The 19327-nt window shown below is 43.0% G+C and overlaps 1 protein-coding gene and 1 long non-coding RNA gene across 2 annotated transcripts in view; one reads left to right on the top strand and one right to left on the bottom strand.

Moving 5' to 3' along the window:
- Positions 1 to 18903, top strand: part of GNAT2 (G protein subunit alpha transducin 2) — a 28658-nt gene extending 9755 nt beyond the window's left edge. Inside the window, exons 2-9 of the mRNA XM_053244942.1 lie at positions 1048 to 1090; positions 2613 to 2754; positions 5470 to 5627; positions 8247 to 8375; positions 9542 to 9671; positions 12825 to 12978; positions 16094 to 16305; positions 17840 to 18903. Coding sequence (XP_053100917.1) covers positions 1048 to 1090; positions 2613 to 2754; positions 5470 to 5627; positions 8247 to 8375; positions 9542 to 9671; positions 12825 to 12978; positions 16094 to 16284 — 947 coding nt within the window. The 3' untranslated portion in view covers positions 16285 to 16305; positions 17840 to 18903. The remainder of the gene's footprint in view (positions 1 to 1047; positions 1091 to 2612; positions 2755 to 5469; positions 5628 to 8246; positions 8376 to 9541; positions 9672 to 12824; positions 12979 to 16093; positions 16306 to 17839) is intronic.
- Positions 12690 to 13837, bottom strand: LOC128322854 (uncharacterized). Its single transcript, XR_008306032.1, has 2 exons — positions 13407 to 13837; positions 12690 to 13046 (listed from the first exon to the last, which is right to left on the bottom strand). It is a non-coding gene; the product is annotated as an uncharacterized LOC128322854 (long non-coding RNA).
- Positions 18904 to 19327: the final 424 nt, after the last annotated feature.

The following is a 19327-nucleotide window of genomic DNA, read 5'->3' as shown; positions in this document are numbered from 1 at the left end:
CATAAGGCAGCATTGACAAGATATAGGGCAACAGAGGTTTGAAAGGCCTCCTGCAGCCCATCCAAGAGTATGCTTCAAACCCTTTGGACTATGTAGGTTAGGTTAGGCTGAGAGAGAAGTGACTGGCCCAGAGTTACCCAGCAAGTATGATGGCTGAATGGGGATTTGAACTTGGGTCTCCCCGGTCCTAGTCCAGCACTACACCATGCTGGCTAATGCATGTACAATCCGCATACAGGGTATGCACATGCAGATCTGTACACTTGTATGTTTTATGCATGTACAACAGGACATTTCCTAACTGTTCCTGCATTTGAGACTGTCTGTATCCAGATTAACTTTTATAATAAACTTATGTACAGTCATTCAGACACACATAAATGTGCATGTATATAGACACCTGAACACACCTATAATGAAATGTCTGAATAGGGCTTTATTTCCTCCTATATCCTTTTCTCTTCCCCATTTTGCCCAATATCCTCACATCCCATTCATCTCTTTCAACGTGCTGGATTATCAAATTAAAAGTGTGAACTATACACAAGATCACATCCTCCAGCTTTCAGAGGGCCTGTTGGACAGAATACAAAGCAAGCATGCTAATTCAGCATATCCAGTAATACTTATAGCCCCAGAACCTGCGTGCTAGTGCTTTAATATCATTTAGTTAGTAGTGACCCCTAGCAAAAGGCTTTTTCATATAACTAATGCCCATGCAAGTAGCCTACTCACATACACACTGTAACATCGAAGGAAGAGGCTTGTCAGAAATCGCAGCTCCTCCTTCATAAACAGGAAACTTTATGCTCCCTCCTCTGCCGTTATATCACCCACCTAAGTAGACAACTCACATAAGCATTGAATAAGCCCGCTGATATAATGTCTGACCCAGCTCCACCAGTGAACTTGGCGATAAGGAGTCATTCCAGTGGTAAAATCAAAATAGTAAGTGCTAGCACAAACCCGCCCCACCCATCTGTTTGCAGAGTGAACTGCTTGTCTGTCTGTCTTTGGCATTAATGGGTTTCCTTTTACTCCTTCTAGGTGCTGGCGAGTCAGGCAAGAGCACAATTGTCAAACAAATGAAGTGAGTACCATCTTGGAGATGAGGGCCCAAGGCCCCAGAAAAGAGGCATGCTCTTTAGAATCTCCCTTCTAGATGCCTACCCCACACAAGCCCAGTGTGGCATATTTATAGGAACATTAGTGTTGTTGGCAACAGGGCTGGACTCAGGCAAATAACTTAAACAGATTATGGGAGGCTTAAAACACAAATAAAAATAGCACTTAGTTAAACCAAGCTAGGACGACAAGGAGCACCTGCTTGCTTCATAAACTGATCCTGAGCAGAACTAGCTTTTCATCTTCATACTGCAGCTTCTGCATTGACCAAACTATGGCAATTCCTCCATTTATATCACTCCCAGAATATGAGCTGCACCGTCCTATGCATGTTGACTCAGAAGTCAGTGTTCCATTGAGTTCAAGGGGGCTTACCCCTAAGTATGTATGTTTAGGACTGCAGCCTTAATACAGGCTGTTGACTGAGTAGTTTTCTAAGCAGTTACACCTTGTGAAATGTATATGCGGATGAACTGAAAGTATAACAAAGATGGATACAGTTCTGTTACTGTTACTTCAGTGCTGCTTCCCCTGGGATGTTTACAACTACTGCTGGATCTTCCTATGGAAATTAAATTGGATTTAACATTAACAACTGCTACCAGGAAAGTGGAAACCCAGCTTCTAGAATAGGGATACTTTTCTACTGCTAAAACAGTAACATGTCAAAATGAGGCTACAAATGCACCTCAAATGAGCTATGCTCTAATAAGAAACTGATCAGTTTTCACCTGCAAACTGATCTTTATTTGCTATGGTTTCACAGCCCAATTAGCAGTCTCTCAGGGGAAAGCAAGTAAACTGATGCTACAATTTCAGCCCAGGAGATGAAATGTTTCATTTTTATTTTATTTTATTGGCAAAAAGAAGGTATCCTGGCAAGAGATGAATTCATCTAGGATGGCGTTATAGACCATCACTTTGCACAAAATCAAAATCCTTCCAGAGTGAAATTCCAAAGAGAATCTCAGCGTTTCTCTAATGAAAAATTGAAATGTGAAGAGAATGTCAGGGTTCATCACAAGAACATACAGTGGAGAATTTTCTCAGGTGGTTTTTCTACTTCCCGGGTAATATGCAAAGGACCTATCAGTAGGATAGACAATATTTATTTTCTATGACACAAATATTATTTAGATAATGCATAGAGCCATTTCAACAAAATAGTTCTCAGTTTACACACACAAGTAGAGAAGCTCTTGTACATGTCAGGGAGGGATGCAGAGCGGAGGAGAGATCTGGTGGCAGCAGCAACTAGAGAAGCTTCTCCCTCCTTACAGGCACACCTGTGAGGCAAGCTACTGCTCACTCCTCTGCACAGTCGGGACCATCTACTACCTGCAAAGGTGTGGTACAAGCAGAAGAAAAAGGCAGCTTGAAAAAAAACCCTGCTTGACATCAGAACCCCTTGCTCTGTGTTTGGCATAGACAGGGACATTTATAGTAGCATTCCTCCTCAGGGACTCTGTTCTCCCTTCTTACTACAGGATTATCCATCAAGATGGTTACACGGAAGAAGAATGTTTGGAGTTCAAAGCTGTCATCTACGGCAACATACTACAGTCCATTCTGGCCATCATCAGAGCCATGACCACTTTGGGGATTGATTATGGTGATTCCAGCAAAGCGGTCAGTACTATATTACTGAGCAGCAATGTAATTTCCCCTTTGTCAGCTAGGATAGCTGAAACAGGGGCAGGGCTGAGCGCTGGTAGTTTCTTTTGATTCTTACACAGGACTTTGTGTACTGTGATTAATTTGCGCAATACTGATTAATTTAATATGAAAAAAGACACTGCTATTAAAGCTTCTTGTGTGCATGCATGCACATACACACCCACACCTTTTATACAGTCATACAATAGCAGAATAAATGCCAGCACATGGTCTCTCTCTCTGTTCCCAAGTGGTGTTTCAAGAACCCTTAGATGTGGAAGGGCAGAACCAGAATGGTGAGATTTTGTGAAGAAAGGGTCTTAAATAATACACGGAGCGCTTTCCTTAGTGTCTAATGTGTCACACAAAGATTGTTTTGAGCTTCCAGAGAGGAGGCTGTGTTACAGATGTTGCAGCAGCAAGCCAACACCAAGTCTTGTGGGACTTTAAAGAGTAACACATTTATTGTCTTGTAAACTCTAGTGGGCTACACTCCATCAGGTGCCTGAAAAGAAGTGTTGCCATTAAGCTGACCTGGCAGATATAGATTAAAAACTCATGGAGGTAGAGGAAACATTAAGGAAAACAGTGAGGTCAAATAGTCATACAAAGCAATAAGTATAAGGGCTATTCACATTGTTACAGAGTCTGAGACACACATGTACAGTCTGTGTACATATACTGTTGGTCTATGCATACAGTTGTTCACATATTTGCCCTAATTAGGCATTGTGTAACCACATATGCTGTAACCAACTCTGTTAGGAAGTCTGTCTGTCTCCCTCCCATTTCACGAGGATAGATAGTACTCGATGATAGATTCCCCTCCTGACTGAGAACCCTGATGCCCCAGTATTTTGAAATAGAGGGGAGATCTCTCCCAGAATGCAGTGTGTTTCTGTCTCAACAAGCACGGTTTGTGGAAAGCAGGGGCCAGGGGAAGCCTCCACAACATGTTCACATAGAGGTGGCACTTCCCTGTCACGTCAGTAACCATGTTGTATGCAGTTACATAGCATCTGTGTAGGGCTATTTTCAAGCATGTACTGGAGAACGCACCATCTGTACCCTGTATTTGAGAGGTCCAGTGCTGTTGTACAGATAAAAAATCTATGCACTATACACTGTGCTTTTAAAATGAAAGCAGGTACAGAAAAACATGTGTGTGCACAGACACCTGTACCCATACACAATGTATATGCATGAATAGCCCTGTAGTCTGTGCCAATTCTGTGCAAAGCTTCAATATAGGTAAGGTAAGTAGTGAGACAATTCATAATGGAGGAACAGGTAATATTAAGATGGTTTCAAGCTTCCTCGGGCTAAAGCAGCTATTGTATGGTGCCATCTGCTGGCTAAGGAAAACCGTTTGAGAATTACATTGTGCATTGGTCTTCTATCGACGGATTAGCAGGAGCACATTCATCACACTGTGATGACAGGAAACAGACCTCATGCAGCATCTAAGCTGTGTCTACAGTTGCACTTAGGAACATAGGAAGCTGCCATATACTGAGTCAGACCATTGGTCTATCTAGCTCAGTATTGTCTTCACAGACTGGCAGCAGCTTCTCCAAGGTTGCAGGCAGGAATCTCTCTCAGCCCTATCTTGGAGAAGCCAGGGAGGGAACTTGAAACCTTCTGCTCTTCCCAGAGCAGCTTCATCCCGAGGGGAATATCTTGCAGTGTTCACACATCAAGTCTCCTATTCATATGCAACCAGGGCAGACCCTGCTTAGCTATGGGGACAAATCATGCTTGGTACCACAAGACCAGCTCTCCTCTCCCACTTTTAAAGGGTAAATGTTTTGCATGCAGAATGTTCCATCTTCAATCTCTGACGTCTCCAGGTAGGCTGGGAATGATTATGTCTGAAATGCTGTAGCACTGCTTTCAGTCAGTGTATATGATACTGACTTGTATGGGCCAGTAGTCTGATTTGGTATAACACAGCTTCCTATGAAATCTTCCTACAGTTGCACATAACTACTCACTCCTACCCAACACAATTAGTGGTGGGGAACTTAGCACTCACTGAAGAAGATTCAATGTGGTGTTGCTGAAAGTGCGCCAAGACACCATCCAGCAGAAAATATTCCTGGAAAGATGCTGCATTGCAACCAACACTGCACTGATCATGCTGAGATCAAAAAGCACATCCCTTTTTGCAGAAATATGGAAGTGCAGGCATCATCCTATTCCAGCCTTTCGCAATGCAGAATTCCCTAGACTTTAACCCTTCTGCAAAAGGTCATTTTTTCACATCTCCCTCCAAACATTCAGTGGAAAAAGACTCCAGAGTTTCAGTGATCAAGCTACTGTCAAATCAAAGGAGCTTCTCCATATTCAACCCATAGCTCATTTGCTGCAACTTGGACCAATTACTTCCTATCCTTTCCTCAGTGGCTCTGATAATTATTTTTAATGACAGCTCTCCCCCCACTCTGTCCCCACTCCCAGCGTAGTAAGTTATCCTCTAGTTTGTTGCCTCACCAGTAGGAAACCTGTCTCTGGAAGACAGCAGAAGCAAGCAAACACACACACACACTGACTGTGGAGAACCACCACCACCTCCTAGTCCTGAGCAAACACAAAACCACAGATGACATTGAAGCCTGGGATTTTGCATCCAGTTCCCCTCAGTCACCAAGAAAACACAGTTCTCTTACAGACTCTGTTTCTTTGCAGGATGCGGGGCGACAGCTGTGCAACTTGGCAGACTCCATTGAAGAAGGAACCATGCCTCCAGAGCTAGTGGACTGCATACAGAAACTCTGGAAAGATACAGGGGTCCAGGCCTGCTTTGAGCGAGCGGCTGAATACCAGCTCAATGATTCTGCCGCATAGTAAGCCTGTCTCTGCAGTTGCATCAATATAAAGAATAGTCGGAGAAGGTGTAGGGTGGGGCAGGGCAATATTGGCAGCCTTCAAAGCAATGGACTTAGTATTTAGTAGCATGAACTTGCCTTCCCAGGCCTCTAGAATGGCTGGTTGCTAAGCAACCACTTCCTTTATGTCCCACCATCATCTCCAAGACTGAGGCCTCATAGACCTATAGCTCTGTAGGAAGGGAGCTCCTTCTCTATGGTGAAACCACACACGCCTGGGAAGTGTGTATAAATATTCCAACCACTCTTAAGTTCAGACATAATGTTGTACAAGTGTACAGATGTCAGTACATGGGTACATGGTTTTGTGTAAATGACTGTACCTGCACTCTTAGGTGCAGGCCCCAGAAATGCATGGTACAGACAGAAGATGCACAGCTGTACCTGTGCTCAACAATGTGTGAATAACTGTACCTGTGTATACTGTACACTCATATGAGTGTTGAACATAATGTGTGTAGGGCTATGGATGCAGCGGACCACTTGAGTCCTTCTCAACTCATTGATGCCCTGTCCTCCACAAGGTGATGATTGATGAGGAAGACCGAAGTGATTTGCTCCATCCATCTGGCTGGAATATTCACGTTTCCCAGCAGGGTGGCATCACTCCCCGAGAAGCAGATCCTGAGTATGGAAGAGCAAGAATAAGGATAAGGGAGCCACTCTTCACATGGCAGGTGCATCACAAGCACTGTGATGGAAGTAGAAAAAATGGCATCTTGTTTACACACTTCACAGACTCTCCAATACTTTATCATTGTGCCATCATTGCAACCTGGTCTCTCTCTAGCACAGGTGGATGTGGACTCCAGTGCCAATTATATAGGCCAGATGTGCACTAGACCTGTAGATCTGGAAAAGTGCAGATACAACCCTCCCAACAGTTAGTAGTTACATAATTCATGCTCGTGCAAGAGCATGTAGAGAGGCACTCAAAGGCTGGCCCTCAACTGTGCTCAACTTCCACTAGGACAAACTGAAGCCCAGACATCTCTGGGGACACATTTTTTCATTTGTTAGTATGTGTGTGTTGCTTGCATCTTAATTTTAATAGTTACCTTACATTTGCTTTAGTTTTAAATGGTTGCCTTCCTCAAATCGTCAGGATGGGAAATGCTAGAAACAACTAGAAGTGGGTGGGGATCATTTAATTTTTAGAGCACTGGTCAAGAGAACTGACAGGGGGCAGGGAACCTTCAGGAAGGGACATGCCCGATCAATAGCCTCCTGGAATAGGAATTTGGACACAAAAGTCAGTGAACATGTTTGAATGACTTCATAGCCCAGAGGGTGCATGTTGCCCATCACTAATGTAAGCTGAGAAAGAGAGCAGAAACATCCTGCTGGTGTTTGTATGATTAATCATTTAAACTAGAACAAAATGTCTATTAACTTTACGCCAAACTTCCTCACTAGAACTGCAGATCCTGATTATATCAGGCCACTGTATTTGCATCCCAAAGGTATTTGCACAGTAAACAAATTATTGTCTACATATTTCAGACCCTGAACAAGCTATGTTGTTTAATATTTGGCTGTGCACAGTTACCTGATCCCTTCATCAAACATAACATGAGCTGTTTAGTTACATTCTTCTATACTTACACAAACACACCAACTTCTTAGGGCAATCTGGAACCTTGGGAGCCAACGGTGCTTACTAAATCCACAGTAAACCATGTAATTTTCTCTAACTTCCCACGGGCACAATTGACCAAGGAGCTGTCCCTTTGATTTTAGCTCACATAGCATTTAAAGGTTTGAAACAAACAGAGGCCTGCCATATCCACTAAAGGAACTCTGTATACTTTCTGGCAGCAGCAAATAGCCGTAAATGTAAATAGATCCAACCAAAATGAAACAGCAAGACACATCCCATGGGATAATTAATGCAAACTAGCAGCTTGCAATAATTGCACAGTTCTTTATCTCAAAGTAGGGACCTTGGCAACTACTTGCATATCTTCCAAGTTAACAGTTGTGCATGCTTGCATACTCTTAAAGCATTAATTACAATGTTTTGTACAAGTAGGTCTTAAGATCCCATTTCCACATGTTCTCATTTTCTATTTGTATGGCCGAATATAAAGGCTGCTGAGTTATTCTCACCCTAGCTCCCAATCTGTAAAATTGGAGCATGAGTTATGTACCTCACAGAGAAGTTGTGACGATGAGCAATTGTGATAAAGGCTCTCCCAGTGGCTATTCGCTCCTTGGTCTCCATCACAGCTTTTAGAAAAAGTGTAAAATCTTGGCTTTTTGTCCAGGCATTTATTTGATTCTCTGCTGCTGCTCTTTATAGTCTTTATTGCTTTTATGCTTTTGTTTTTAAATTTTTTAATCAGATTTGTTTAATTTTTCCCCCTCACCAAATATTTTAATTATGTCTTTTTTACCATCTTGTGTTAAAAAAAAATTGCTGTAAACCGCCTTGAGATTGCTTTAATGAAAGGCGGTATATAAATTTAACAATCAATCAATCAATCAATCAATCAATCTATCTATCTATCTATCTATCTATCTATCTTAAGGTGTGCTGTAGAAATCATAAAACTGCTTCTCTGTTTGTTTATTTAGTTACCTGAACCAACTGGATCGGATCTGTGCTGCCGGATACCTCCCCAATGAACAAGATGTATTGCGATCACGAGTTAAGACCACAGGTATCATAGAGACAAAGTTCGGGGTCAAAGACCTTAACTTCAGGTGAGCAAAACCCTTCCAACATAGGAATATGATGAGTATTTATATACCGCTTTTCAACAAAAGTTCCCAAAGAGGTTTACATAGATATAAATAAATAAAGTGGCTCCCTGTCCCCAAAGGGCTCACAATCTAAAAAAAGAAACAGAAGATAGACACCACCAACAGCCACTGGAGGAATGCCATGCTGGGGATGGATAGGGCTAGTTGCGCTTCCCCTGTTCAGTAAAGAGAATCACCAATTTTAAAAGGTGCATCTTTTGCTCAGTTAGCAGATTAGATAGCTCTCTGTCTAATCATAACACATTCAGTTTGCTCTGAGCAACTTTCAGTATGGACACAATCTATTTATTGCAATCCTATTGTATGTTAAGAACAACCTCCTTATATGTGCCTCCCCATACACTCCATTCAGCATCTGAGGTCCAGCTTTATGTATCTCTCTGCTGACTGAAGTAAGGCAGCTCTCCACTAGAAATGGGGCTTTCACAGTGGTAGCACCAGTTTATGGAATGCCTTTCCACCAGGCAACCATCTACAGGTAGCTTTCCCCAAAGGCCATCATGATTTCTTTGTGTTCTGCTCTTCTTCTGCAATAGGAATAAAGTGTGGCATCAAGTCGATTTTGACTCCTGGCGCCCACAGAGCCTTGTGGTTTTCTTTTGGTAGAATACAGGAGGGGTTTACCATTGCCATCTCCCGCGCAATGTGAGGTGATGCCTTTCAGCATCTTCCTATATTGCTGCTGCCCGATATAGTACCAGAGGGGATTCAAACTGGCAATCTTCTGCTTGTCAAGCATTTCCCCACGGCACCATTTTTAATTGATTATTGCAAATGTTCTTCTGCTGATGGTTTTGCGGCTGTTTGCCTTTCAGTGTATTCACCTGCTTTGAGTTCACTGAAGATATAGTTGGACATACCGTACGTATTTAAAACAAATATTATATCAACCTGCATAAGTTTCACAGCTCATGACCTGCACGTCTAAACTATTGCATACATAGTACATTTGTAAGCAGGTTGATGGGTGGCAAAATATACAAAGAAAAGTTCCAAATTACTGTTCAGTTAAAAGACACGGGTGAGGAGTGATGCTGTTCCTCTGTTAAAGGTGTCATGTTGAAAAGTGATGAATACCTGCTACAGCCTTGGCTCTTTTTCTACAGGATGTTTGACGTAGGTGGACAGAGGTCTGAGCGCAAGAAATGGATCCACTGCTTTGAAGGGGTGACCTGCATCATCTTCTGCGGAGCTCTCAGTGCTTATGACATGGTGTTGGTAGAAGATGACGAAGTGGTAGGTTCCCCAGTTCATACTTCAGGAGATTGCTGCCCGCTCTGCTGCCAAAGGCAACTGCCTCTGCTCTTAACAGCCACTATTCTAATACGCCAACTGTATCTGTGCCCTCCCTACAGAATGAATAGTGATGTCTGTAGTCAGACTCTTGCCCTTATACAAACCCATGGCTGAGCTTTGTGCTTCAAGGTAGCAGAGCAGAGGGAAATTAAAGAGACTTGAGGGCACTTAGTTGTTTGCTTTGCCATATTGTGCTGCTCTGACGCAAATCCAAGAAGCAAAACATTATTTGCCTGACATTGGCTGCCCTTTCCTGAAAATAAACATCTCTCTGAAAGCAATTAAGAGTTGGGAACTAGAATTAATTTACATTAAGCTTCCTAGAATTAATACCAGGCCTCCATCCACACTGTAAAGATTAGGTAGAACTTTATTATTGTAAAAGGTGATAACAAAATCAATAAGGCCGGGCATGTTGTTAAAAGCACAGACATAAAAAGGAGAAAAACCCTGGTTTCGCAAAAGGTTTCCTTCAGGTCTGGATAGGAATTCTGTCCATTCCATTTTTGTAAAACAATGGAAACAACTAACCTCTGTTGATTTCAAAAGGGGAAGTGCAGATGGGCAGCACTTCCCTATTGTTGCAAGTTATTCTCCTAGACCCCGCTAAGCATAGGGAAACGTTATCTTCACCAGTAGACGGGAAATGGAAACAGTAAAATCAAGGAGTTTGCTACATGGCACACTGCTGTATTTGCTACATGGCACACATGCTGCTAGCATGTTTCAGCTATAAATGATCTGCTCTTCAAGAGAGTGCCTTTAACAAAAGTCGAAGAGCAGCCACTCATTGAAAATATGCAGATTTGCTCTAGCATTTTTAATTGTACCTCTACCACTTCTCCTCCTAAGTTAAAATGTGTAGCAGACTTGGAAATCCTTTCAGAAGAAGAAATTAGCAGCAGCACAGCTAGCTGTGCAAAATATGTTGATAATGTGCATGCTTGAGTTTTGATCCCACAAGCCTCTCTATCAAGAGCAATACAATGACTCAGAGGAGGAAGCTAGAGAGAGTGTTCTGCTAAATCATCAGATGCTTTCTCATTGCCAAATGCAAGCAACAGCTAGTCTCCAAGCATAAAGAAAACAAACATGCCTAAAGCAACTCTCTGTTGCAATGAGGGAAGCATTTAGGAAATTCCATTCAAATGTAGTTTATAAATTTCTCTTTTACAACTAGAAGAGATTATTGGCCTGAGAGTGGGAGGCTGTCCTGAAGGATTGTGTGTGTGCTCTGGAGCAAGGAATGCCAAAGGCCTGAACAGTACCACCAGGGGCATAGCAAGGTTGTAGTGGATCCAGAGGCAAGATTTTAAAAGCCCCCCGCCCCCCACTGAAGCTCAGCTCAGAAGTAAAGAAATCTTGAATGAGGCTGAATAGTGGTAACAAAAAGCATAGTAAAATTTATTTTTTATAAATATAGATAGATAGATAGATAGATAGATAGATAGATAGATAGATAGATAGATAGACAGACAGACAGACAGACAGAAACACCTATGTGCCACAATAGAACATCATCCTAAATTATTTTTTTTAAGGTTTTGTAAATTGTGGACGATGCAAGTCATTTAATGGTACTAGAGAAAGACATGCTGTTCTGGTAGCTCCAGGTCTTAACACTCACATCAGTTTTGGAGGATGAATACAACTAAAGGAAGTCCAGGCGGGTGCGTGGCTGGGGGAATCTTGCCTCTGAGGGGCCCCCCAAGGCAGTGGGACCCCAGACAACTGTCTCCTCTTGCCCTATTATAGTTACACCCCTGACTACACTTCTAAGGCCCATTTATAGCCTGTGGAGGACTGCAGCAGAGTTAAAGCTAACCAAAGTAGTAGGATAGTGGATTGAAATGAAAATCTCTCAGGGGACTGAAAGCCTAAACTACAGGTTGCCTGAAGTGTGTCATTAAGAGGCATGCTTAAATCTGACAACTCTGCTTTGCAAGAAGCAATTGTGCTCATGCAGATTGGGACCAAGGTGCATGCAGGCGGCTCAACTCTTTCCTTTGTATCATCTCTCTACTAGAAATTGCCCTGCACAGCTGCCATTTGCCTCCGAAGTAGCTATTTGCTGCAGACTCAAGTTCGTTGCTGAACACATTTAAACTAACTTTGAGTTTGGCTCTGAGACTCCAGCAAATATACATTCCAAATCATCTAGTGTTGCTGTGAGACCTTCTGCAAGTCATTTTAGTCTCCTTTGGCCATTTGCTAATCTCCTGTCTGAATCAAAAATATTGTTGGAAGAGAAATAGCAGGCAGCACTTCTGCACTGAAGTGGTGAGACCGGTATTTTTTTTTTAACCAAAAGCAAGTAGGCATTTAGGGAAAACAGCCATTGTACTTAAGACGCTCAGAGAGAAAGTAGCAGATGTATCAGTCACGAACCAAATTATTCCTGTATAGTCTTGCCCAGATTAACATGGGTGGGATGGGTGGTTAAAAAATAACTAAATCATGATGTATATATCGTGCCTCTTTTCCTGCCCTCAACCTTGGAAAAGCCGCTGCCAGTCTGAGTGGACAATACTGAGAGAGATGGACCTATAGTCTAACTCAGTTTATAGCAGCTTCCTATGTTCCAATTTGTTTTATCTCAACTCTTACTTAACTTTATATTGCCTTTACTTTTCAGGAACTTCTCTCTCCCACCCCCACCCACCCCCAAAAAATCAGGGTTGTCTGAATACATCAGGTATCCTCCCCAACTGTAGAAACCCACTTCTGCCCTCTCAGTCAGTTTTTGCATCTAGCACATCTTCATGAGTATATCCATTATTTTAATAGAGGGAACTGTTTCTACTGCTAAGTTAGAAATGACTAACTTAGGGTTAACTTGCAGCTTAGAGTCTGACATTGGCACTCACAATTTTGGTTAAAGTCGCTATGACCTGGCTACTACGTCTGTACTTGTTAAACTGAGTAGGGAAAGCCTACCACGAAGGTAACTGAAAGGTATTTTGTGTAATGGTCACATCTTTTATTGAGGAAGTTCTCGAGCTGCATGTACTGAAGACAGAACACACACACACTTTGAATAAAATCTTTTCAGCTTCATGTTTAAAAAAAAATGTTTGATCCTTCCACTTCTAGAACCGCATGCATGAATCTTTGCATCTGTTCAACAGTATATGCAATCACAAGTTCTTTGCTGCCACCTCCATTATTCTGTTCTTGAACAAGAAGGACCTCTTTGAGGAAAAGATCAAGAAAGTACACCTCAGCATTTGTTTCCCAGATTATGATGGTGAGTTGGTCAATGGCTTTCTTTCTTCTTATGGATCATATCCAAGAACTGCTACAAACAATTTTTTCCTAGAAAGAGGGACACACTATATATTGGTGATCATCATATGTGAAAAGGATCTGCCTACTCTGCTTCAGGAAAATTTTACATGTGAAGCAGTCAAAACTGAACTTTACATTCAACAATTTGAAAAACTCCAAAGTGAATAGACAACTCATTTAGGAGAAACAGTCCTTTGATTACAAAACCAATTGCTGCACCCAAATTACCATAGCTGGTAAGAGGACTTCTAAGTTACACATACACTCCGGCCGAATTCAGATGTAATGCAAAACTAGAGTTAAATGGGGTAGAGGTTGGAACTCGGTTACGTCCGAATTCATGCAACCATGGTTTCGCCACAAAAAGCAACCTGCAGTTTGCCTCACCAAACTCCAATCTGAACCTTCGATTTGCAGTAAAGTTCGCTGTTGAGACCTGAGGTTTGGTTGCTGAAGTGTTACATTTGGATGCGGATGCAGCCGTAACTGTGGTTCTGTGAGGTTTTTGAAACTGCAATCATAGACACGGCAGTGCAGACCTGTCCGTGGTTGTGCCCATTCCATGACTGCGGTGCTTCTCGCTGGCCACCTCTCTGAGCACCAGCCCCACCCCTCCTGTCTCTGAGGCAACAATGGAGTTGCCCGGCAACAGGGACGCTGCCATGTCCCAGCCCAAGCTTGTCAGCCTGTCAAGTGGCAGAGTCATAGGGGCATTCCCTCTACCTACTCTGTCCCTTGCTCCCTGCTCCTGGCAACCAGGAGGGAAAGGAGATAGGATGGCAGGGCAGACACTAAGTTTTTTGCTTCCCGAGAATGAAGCAACAATGATATATGTTCATAGGCACAAACCCTCCAAGTGGCAACATAAGCAGGGCACCCCATCACAGTGCTGCGGAGGGTGGGGGAGGTGTTTGCAGGGTTGGGTTGAAAAGGCAGCCACAACCAGGGATTCTTGAACAGCCAATTTCTAGTTTTTTTGCACAAAAACGTTGGGGAAGGTAATTTCCCTTGCGGTACCTGTGTGGTCCCTAGGCTTATTCATGAGAAGGGTCAGGCAGCAGGAACAGCATTGCCAACACTGAGAAGGGAGACTCCTCTTCTATGATAATGATGAATGCTGATCCCAAGCAGACCGCTCACTCATGAGTGTGTAAGGCCATGGGGACACCCCCTTGTAATACATGAGAAGAACTGTCTGTGGGGACCAGGGTGTCAGGCAGAATCACTTCTTCCCGACACAATGACAAAATGTGTGATGACAAAACAACCCCTTCTCTCACATACAGCTCTCTCACAAGAGTGTTAGGCCATTGGGAGCTCTATATCAAGCCAAGTTGCTCTATGCAGGAAAGTCATGGGGACGGATACCCTGGCAATTGCTCTCTGTCTTGTCAATTGCTGCCAAATAGCTGTCAAAGTGTGCCCACTGCCAGCCCATGTGGACATGTACACCCTTGCTTGTGCCCTGAAAGCGACCCTGCCTTCCTGGGGTTGCTGGAAATCAGGGCTCCCCTCTCCCAAGATTCTCTATAGTGGCAGATCTGAATAGAGCACAATGCCAGTCTGCACCCAGGAATTTGGAAAAGGAGTAAAGATCTGTACCCAGTGTTCCCGCTGTCCACACATGTGGCTAGGCTCGAATATATGGAGCATCATAAGCTCCTTTGGGTGCATGCAAGGCTTCCCATGGGAGGAGGCAGTTCCAATGCAAAAGTTCTATCTTTAACCACAGAGTGGGGGCCCTTTGTTGGGTTTGCTCAACTCATGAGTGCACAGTCCAATGGAAGACCTAGGGTGTCCTACCCAATTGTCCTCCCCAGTAGACTGGCCCTCTCATGAAAGGACTAGTCCACTGGCAGCAAGCTGCTAGGGGAGCAGGAGTGTGATTTGGTATGCATGGACTGCTTTGCCAGGGTGAGCCCTTGTAAGAGCATCCTAGATCATGGCGGGACCAATCCTGCAGGATACTTTGCCCTCCCTCATATACATATCCCCTCCCAGGAAGCCATCATGTTCCCTTTCCTGAGTAACAAGTAAATAATGCCTCCTAATACCCGCAACCCCACTCCCTGGAATTATGCTTGTGTGGGACAGGGTTTTTGCGGGGCTCTTAAGATGTGGGCGGTGCAATCGCTCTCAGAAGCATAGGCATAGAATTTAAAAGAGACTTAAAATGCTGACATTTTAAAAGGGACTTAAATTCCCTTTCCATGCCCATGGTGGGCAGACAGTTCCGAAAAGGCACCATCACACTTAGTTGTGCCCCCTTCAAGATCATGGCCAATCGCAGCTGCTCTGATGATGTGATGTGTCTGGCTACTTGAGCTTGCTGGGATACAGACCCAGTGGCCAAGAGAAGGGAGGGTCCACCCTGTCCTGAAACTGGAGGCTGCCAAACCATGGTTGGACAAATGTCTGCGATATGATTTGCGGTTTTAAATTGAAACCGCGGGTCAACCTCCAGTCTTACGTTACATGCGAATGCGGCCACTGCTGAAGAGAACTCATTTCAATTTACATTATGTTTCTTATGAACACAACTTCTCAATCCCAAACATTTTAATATGGAGAAGGGACATGGCTTGCTTTGCTGGGATATGGCCTCAGTGGCCAAGAAAAGGGAGGGGCCACGCTGTCCTGAAACTGGAGGCTGCCAAACCCATGGTTGGATGAACATCTGCAATGGGATTCACGGTTTCAAACTGAAACCGCGGGTTCATCAACCTCTGGTCTCACGTTATATGCGAATGCGGCCTCTCAGTTCACGGCTGAAGACAACTCCTCAGTTCAATTTACATTATGTTTCTTATGAACACTACTTCTCACCAAAAAGTTTAATATGGAGTAGGGACATGGTTTGGTTTGTCCAATGCACTTGGAAAAGTATTGTAGAAAGGTTCATATAGTGTTCTGGGTTGTCACACTAAATGTGTATGTTCTTCCACAGCAAAGGATAAAAATCTAGATTGTCTATTCACCAAGTCATGGACAGAAGCTCCTAAGCTTTAAAATAAGCTGCATGCCTTTCAGCAACAATTTCATCCTCTGCCTTCTTTATTTCCTTTCTGCAAAAGGCCCCAATACATTTGAAGATGCAGGCAACTATATCAAGCTTCAGTTCCTTGACTTGAATATGAGAAAAGATGTGAAAGAAATCTACAGTCACATGACCTGTGCCACAGACACAGAGAACGTCAAATTTGTATTTGACGCAGTCACGGATGTCATCATCAAAGAGAACCTCAAAGACTGTGGTCTCTTCTAAAACTTCAGCTTTTTAAACCAGGTAAGTGCACTTTAAAGGAACAATAGAAAAATTAAGATGAACTTAAACGCTTGATTAAATCCATTTTTTTCGGTGGTGGGGGGACTCTGGTGAATGAACATACTTGGTTCTGTGAGCAGAGCAAGTATTGCTTTCTAGGTTTTTAGAAGAACCACACTTTACACCATATCTTGGACTTGAGAGTACTCTAGCAGCCTAAGCTTACAAATGTCATTTCTGCAGAAATCTTAAGGACACACTGGCCAACATGAAGACAAAGAAAGCACCAGCATTTCTCATAAAGCACTGGTGATGCAGTCTAATACAGCTCCACTGTTCATGCAGCAGAGGCAATTTTCTCAAGCAATTAGCCAACATGCAGACTAAGGCATCACCAGCACTTCCAATCAAGTGCTGGTGCTGGTGCTACATTCCACAGTAAGGCAACACATGCCATGACAGGGATGGTGGTGGTGCAATTTTCACTGATCCCCCTGTCACCAGAAGAGCTCCCGGAGACCTGGAAGTAGACCCCTGAGGACTGTGCAGCCCTCAGGGACCCACTTCCAGGTAGCATGGAACACTTCAAGAGGGCAGGGGAGACTGGCAACCCCCCCCCCCCCGCCACACACACACAAAGCAGCCCATGCGTGAAATGCAGCAGCACAGTATCAGTGCTTCACTGGCAGTGCTGGTGCTGCCTTAGTCTGCCTGCCAGCCACTTGGTTTTCCAATAGTCTTTGCTTCATCCAGAGTGTAGTCAGTTTTGACCTGAGCTTTGCAGACTCATTTATTAAGAACTTTTCCATGTATTGCAAGGGTGTGGCAACGCTTTCTGCATTGGAGTGCTGAGCTAACTTTGAGTTGATACAAGTTTTCCAAGTTCTCATGCAAATTCAACAGACTATTCACTCTCCATCTGAATGTTTATAATATATAAAAGAAAAGCACTAGCCACGCAAACTAGGCTACACCCTGTGTAAAGTCCTAGTTTGCAATAGGTTATGCATGTGGACACAAACTGTACAGCAAGAGTTCTAACTTCTCAGATCTTCTAATTTGAATTACCTGATATTGTACTTTGTCTCATGGTATTATATATATATTTGTGTCACAAAGCATTTTTTGCTTCACATCAGCAGAGTTCACATCATTCCTGGGTCTGGGTTCTAAGAGTAGTTTTCCAGGTAGTTTTAAAAATGTAAATATAATTAGAAGCAATGAAAGACTCACACAGGGAAGCAACTCCTCCATAGTCACAAAGCACCCAGATATCAGATGATGGGGAAAAGGTGCTAGAAATAGAACCTCCCTATTCCTTGCTGTACTTAAATCCACTCAGGACTTTGTCTCAAGGTTAGCACTTAACCAGGATGGGAGGTTTTGCCCAGTGCTACAGGTATTTACAGATAGATCTTTTATCAGAGCATTCAGTAAGTTTATACTTCTCATTCTTCCTTTAGAAAGTATTGTAGTTTGTTTTAGAATCAAAATGACATGTTGCAACCTAATTTGATTTCATCCTTCATAATACTCTTTTTCCTTCATCGATTAGGAAAAAGGACTTCCAGTTAGCTTCACTGTTCTGCTGAGCAGAGCCAACGGAGTAAACAAAAGTCACTCAAGGGTCTATATTTTTCTACAACCTATCTATGACAAACTGCAGATCTCCAAGAACATATCAGAAGGGCATGAAGGGCGGGGGGAGAGCTAAAAGGCCTCCCATCTCCCAGCCATTTTATTTGGCTGGTTTCCTTTTCTGAAATGCTCTGCAGTCCATAAGCTCTGAAACTACTAAATGCAAGAAAGCCAACATAATCTTGTCTGCAAACAAAGTCTCCTGAGTGACATTGGACCTTCTTGTGTCTATACAACAGAGATCTAAACAAAAAAAGCAGCACTGTTCGTGGGAAAGACACAATCACTGCTTTTGTGGAGTCTGATAGAACTGCTCACTTCCTTATCTATACATGGTCTGAACCGAAATTCTGTGGAATGTCAAAATCATAATGGGTTGAGTGTCCAAGCCCCACAATTCCTATATTATAGAACCAACTTACCAGTTTGTAAATTTTTTTTAAAAAGTGAAGTGATATTTTTCAAACCTTCCACTAAGCACATGTACACATCTATTTGCAGTTCCCCCAAACTGGTGCAATTTGTCCCCACAGCCTTAAGTAGGAAATTTAATGTTCTTTGTAGTACCCAACTCTCAGCTTTTATTAGAGGGTCTAGTGAACCCAAACTAACTTTCTTTTTCCACACTAACTCACCCACAGAGCCTAGCAGTACTGATCCCAGCTAAATACTTTACCTGCTGCTGTGGAGACGATTGCTCTAGCTGCCTCACTGGTCCCCGATGTTAAAAGGTCATGGCAATGTGCAAAAGAAACCACGGACATCGTAGGATTAGAGAACTTCACATTCATAGGAAAGAGAGAGAAAACATACGAAGTGGAAATGGTTATGTCAGAATTCTCACTCTATTTAGAGCTGTGTTTGTTCTTGACCATTTGTAAATAAGCCTGTTACCTTAGACAAGATCTCTTTGTATCAATATTTACTGCAGAAATTTGCTTATACAGCTTCAACTAACTGTAGGAAATCAAAAAATAAATAATTGTGCATTAAGAATGTGGATACAGTGTTCTCTATTTTGAGAGGTAACTTTTCTTAAGAAATGTCTTTTCAGGTTTCATTTTTATGTTGAAAAACCAGCTGACATACACATACATTCTACACAAGCCTAATTCTCTAAGAACCAATACAGTTCAATGGGTTGTGTTGTATTTGGGAGCCCTGGATTCACATTCCAGTCCAGGCTCCCACATGTCCTCAGTGACCGCAATGCCAAGGCAAGGGCTAGCCACCACCGAGCAAGTCTCCGACAGAAACTTTACCTCAGTGTTTTTCAAAGGTGACAACTTACACATTTAGCTTGCAATTCATCAATCTGCAAAAGCTTGAGTGCCACATGTGAGTGTGTGGACCAGTGTTCACTGAGTGAATGGCCCTAGCAAACTCGCATCCTTCGTTCCCCATC

Source organism: Hemicordylus capensis, chromosome 4 (assembly GCF_027244095.1).
Source record: "Hemicordylus capensis ecotype Gifberg chromosome 4, rHemCap1.1.pri, whole genome shotgun sequence".
In the NCBI taxonomy this organism is placed as follows: Eukaryota; Metazoa; Chordata; class Lepidosauria; order Squamata; family Cordylidae; genus Hemicordylus; species Hemicordylus capensis.
The sequence above is the reverse complement of the archived record's forward strand: the minus strand, read 5'-3'. Positions and strand labels throughout refer to the sequence as shown.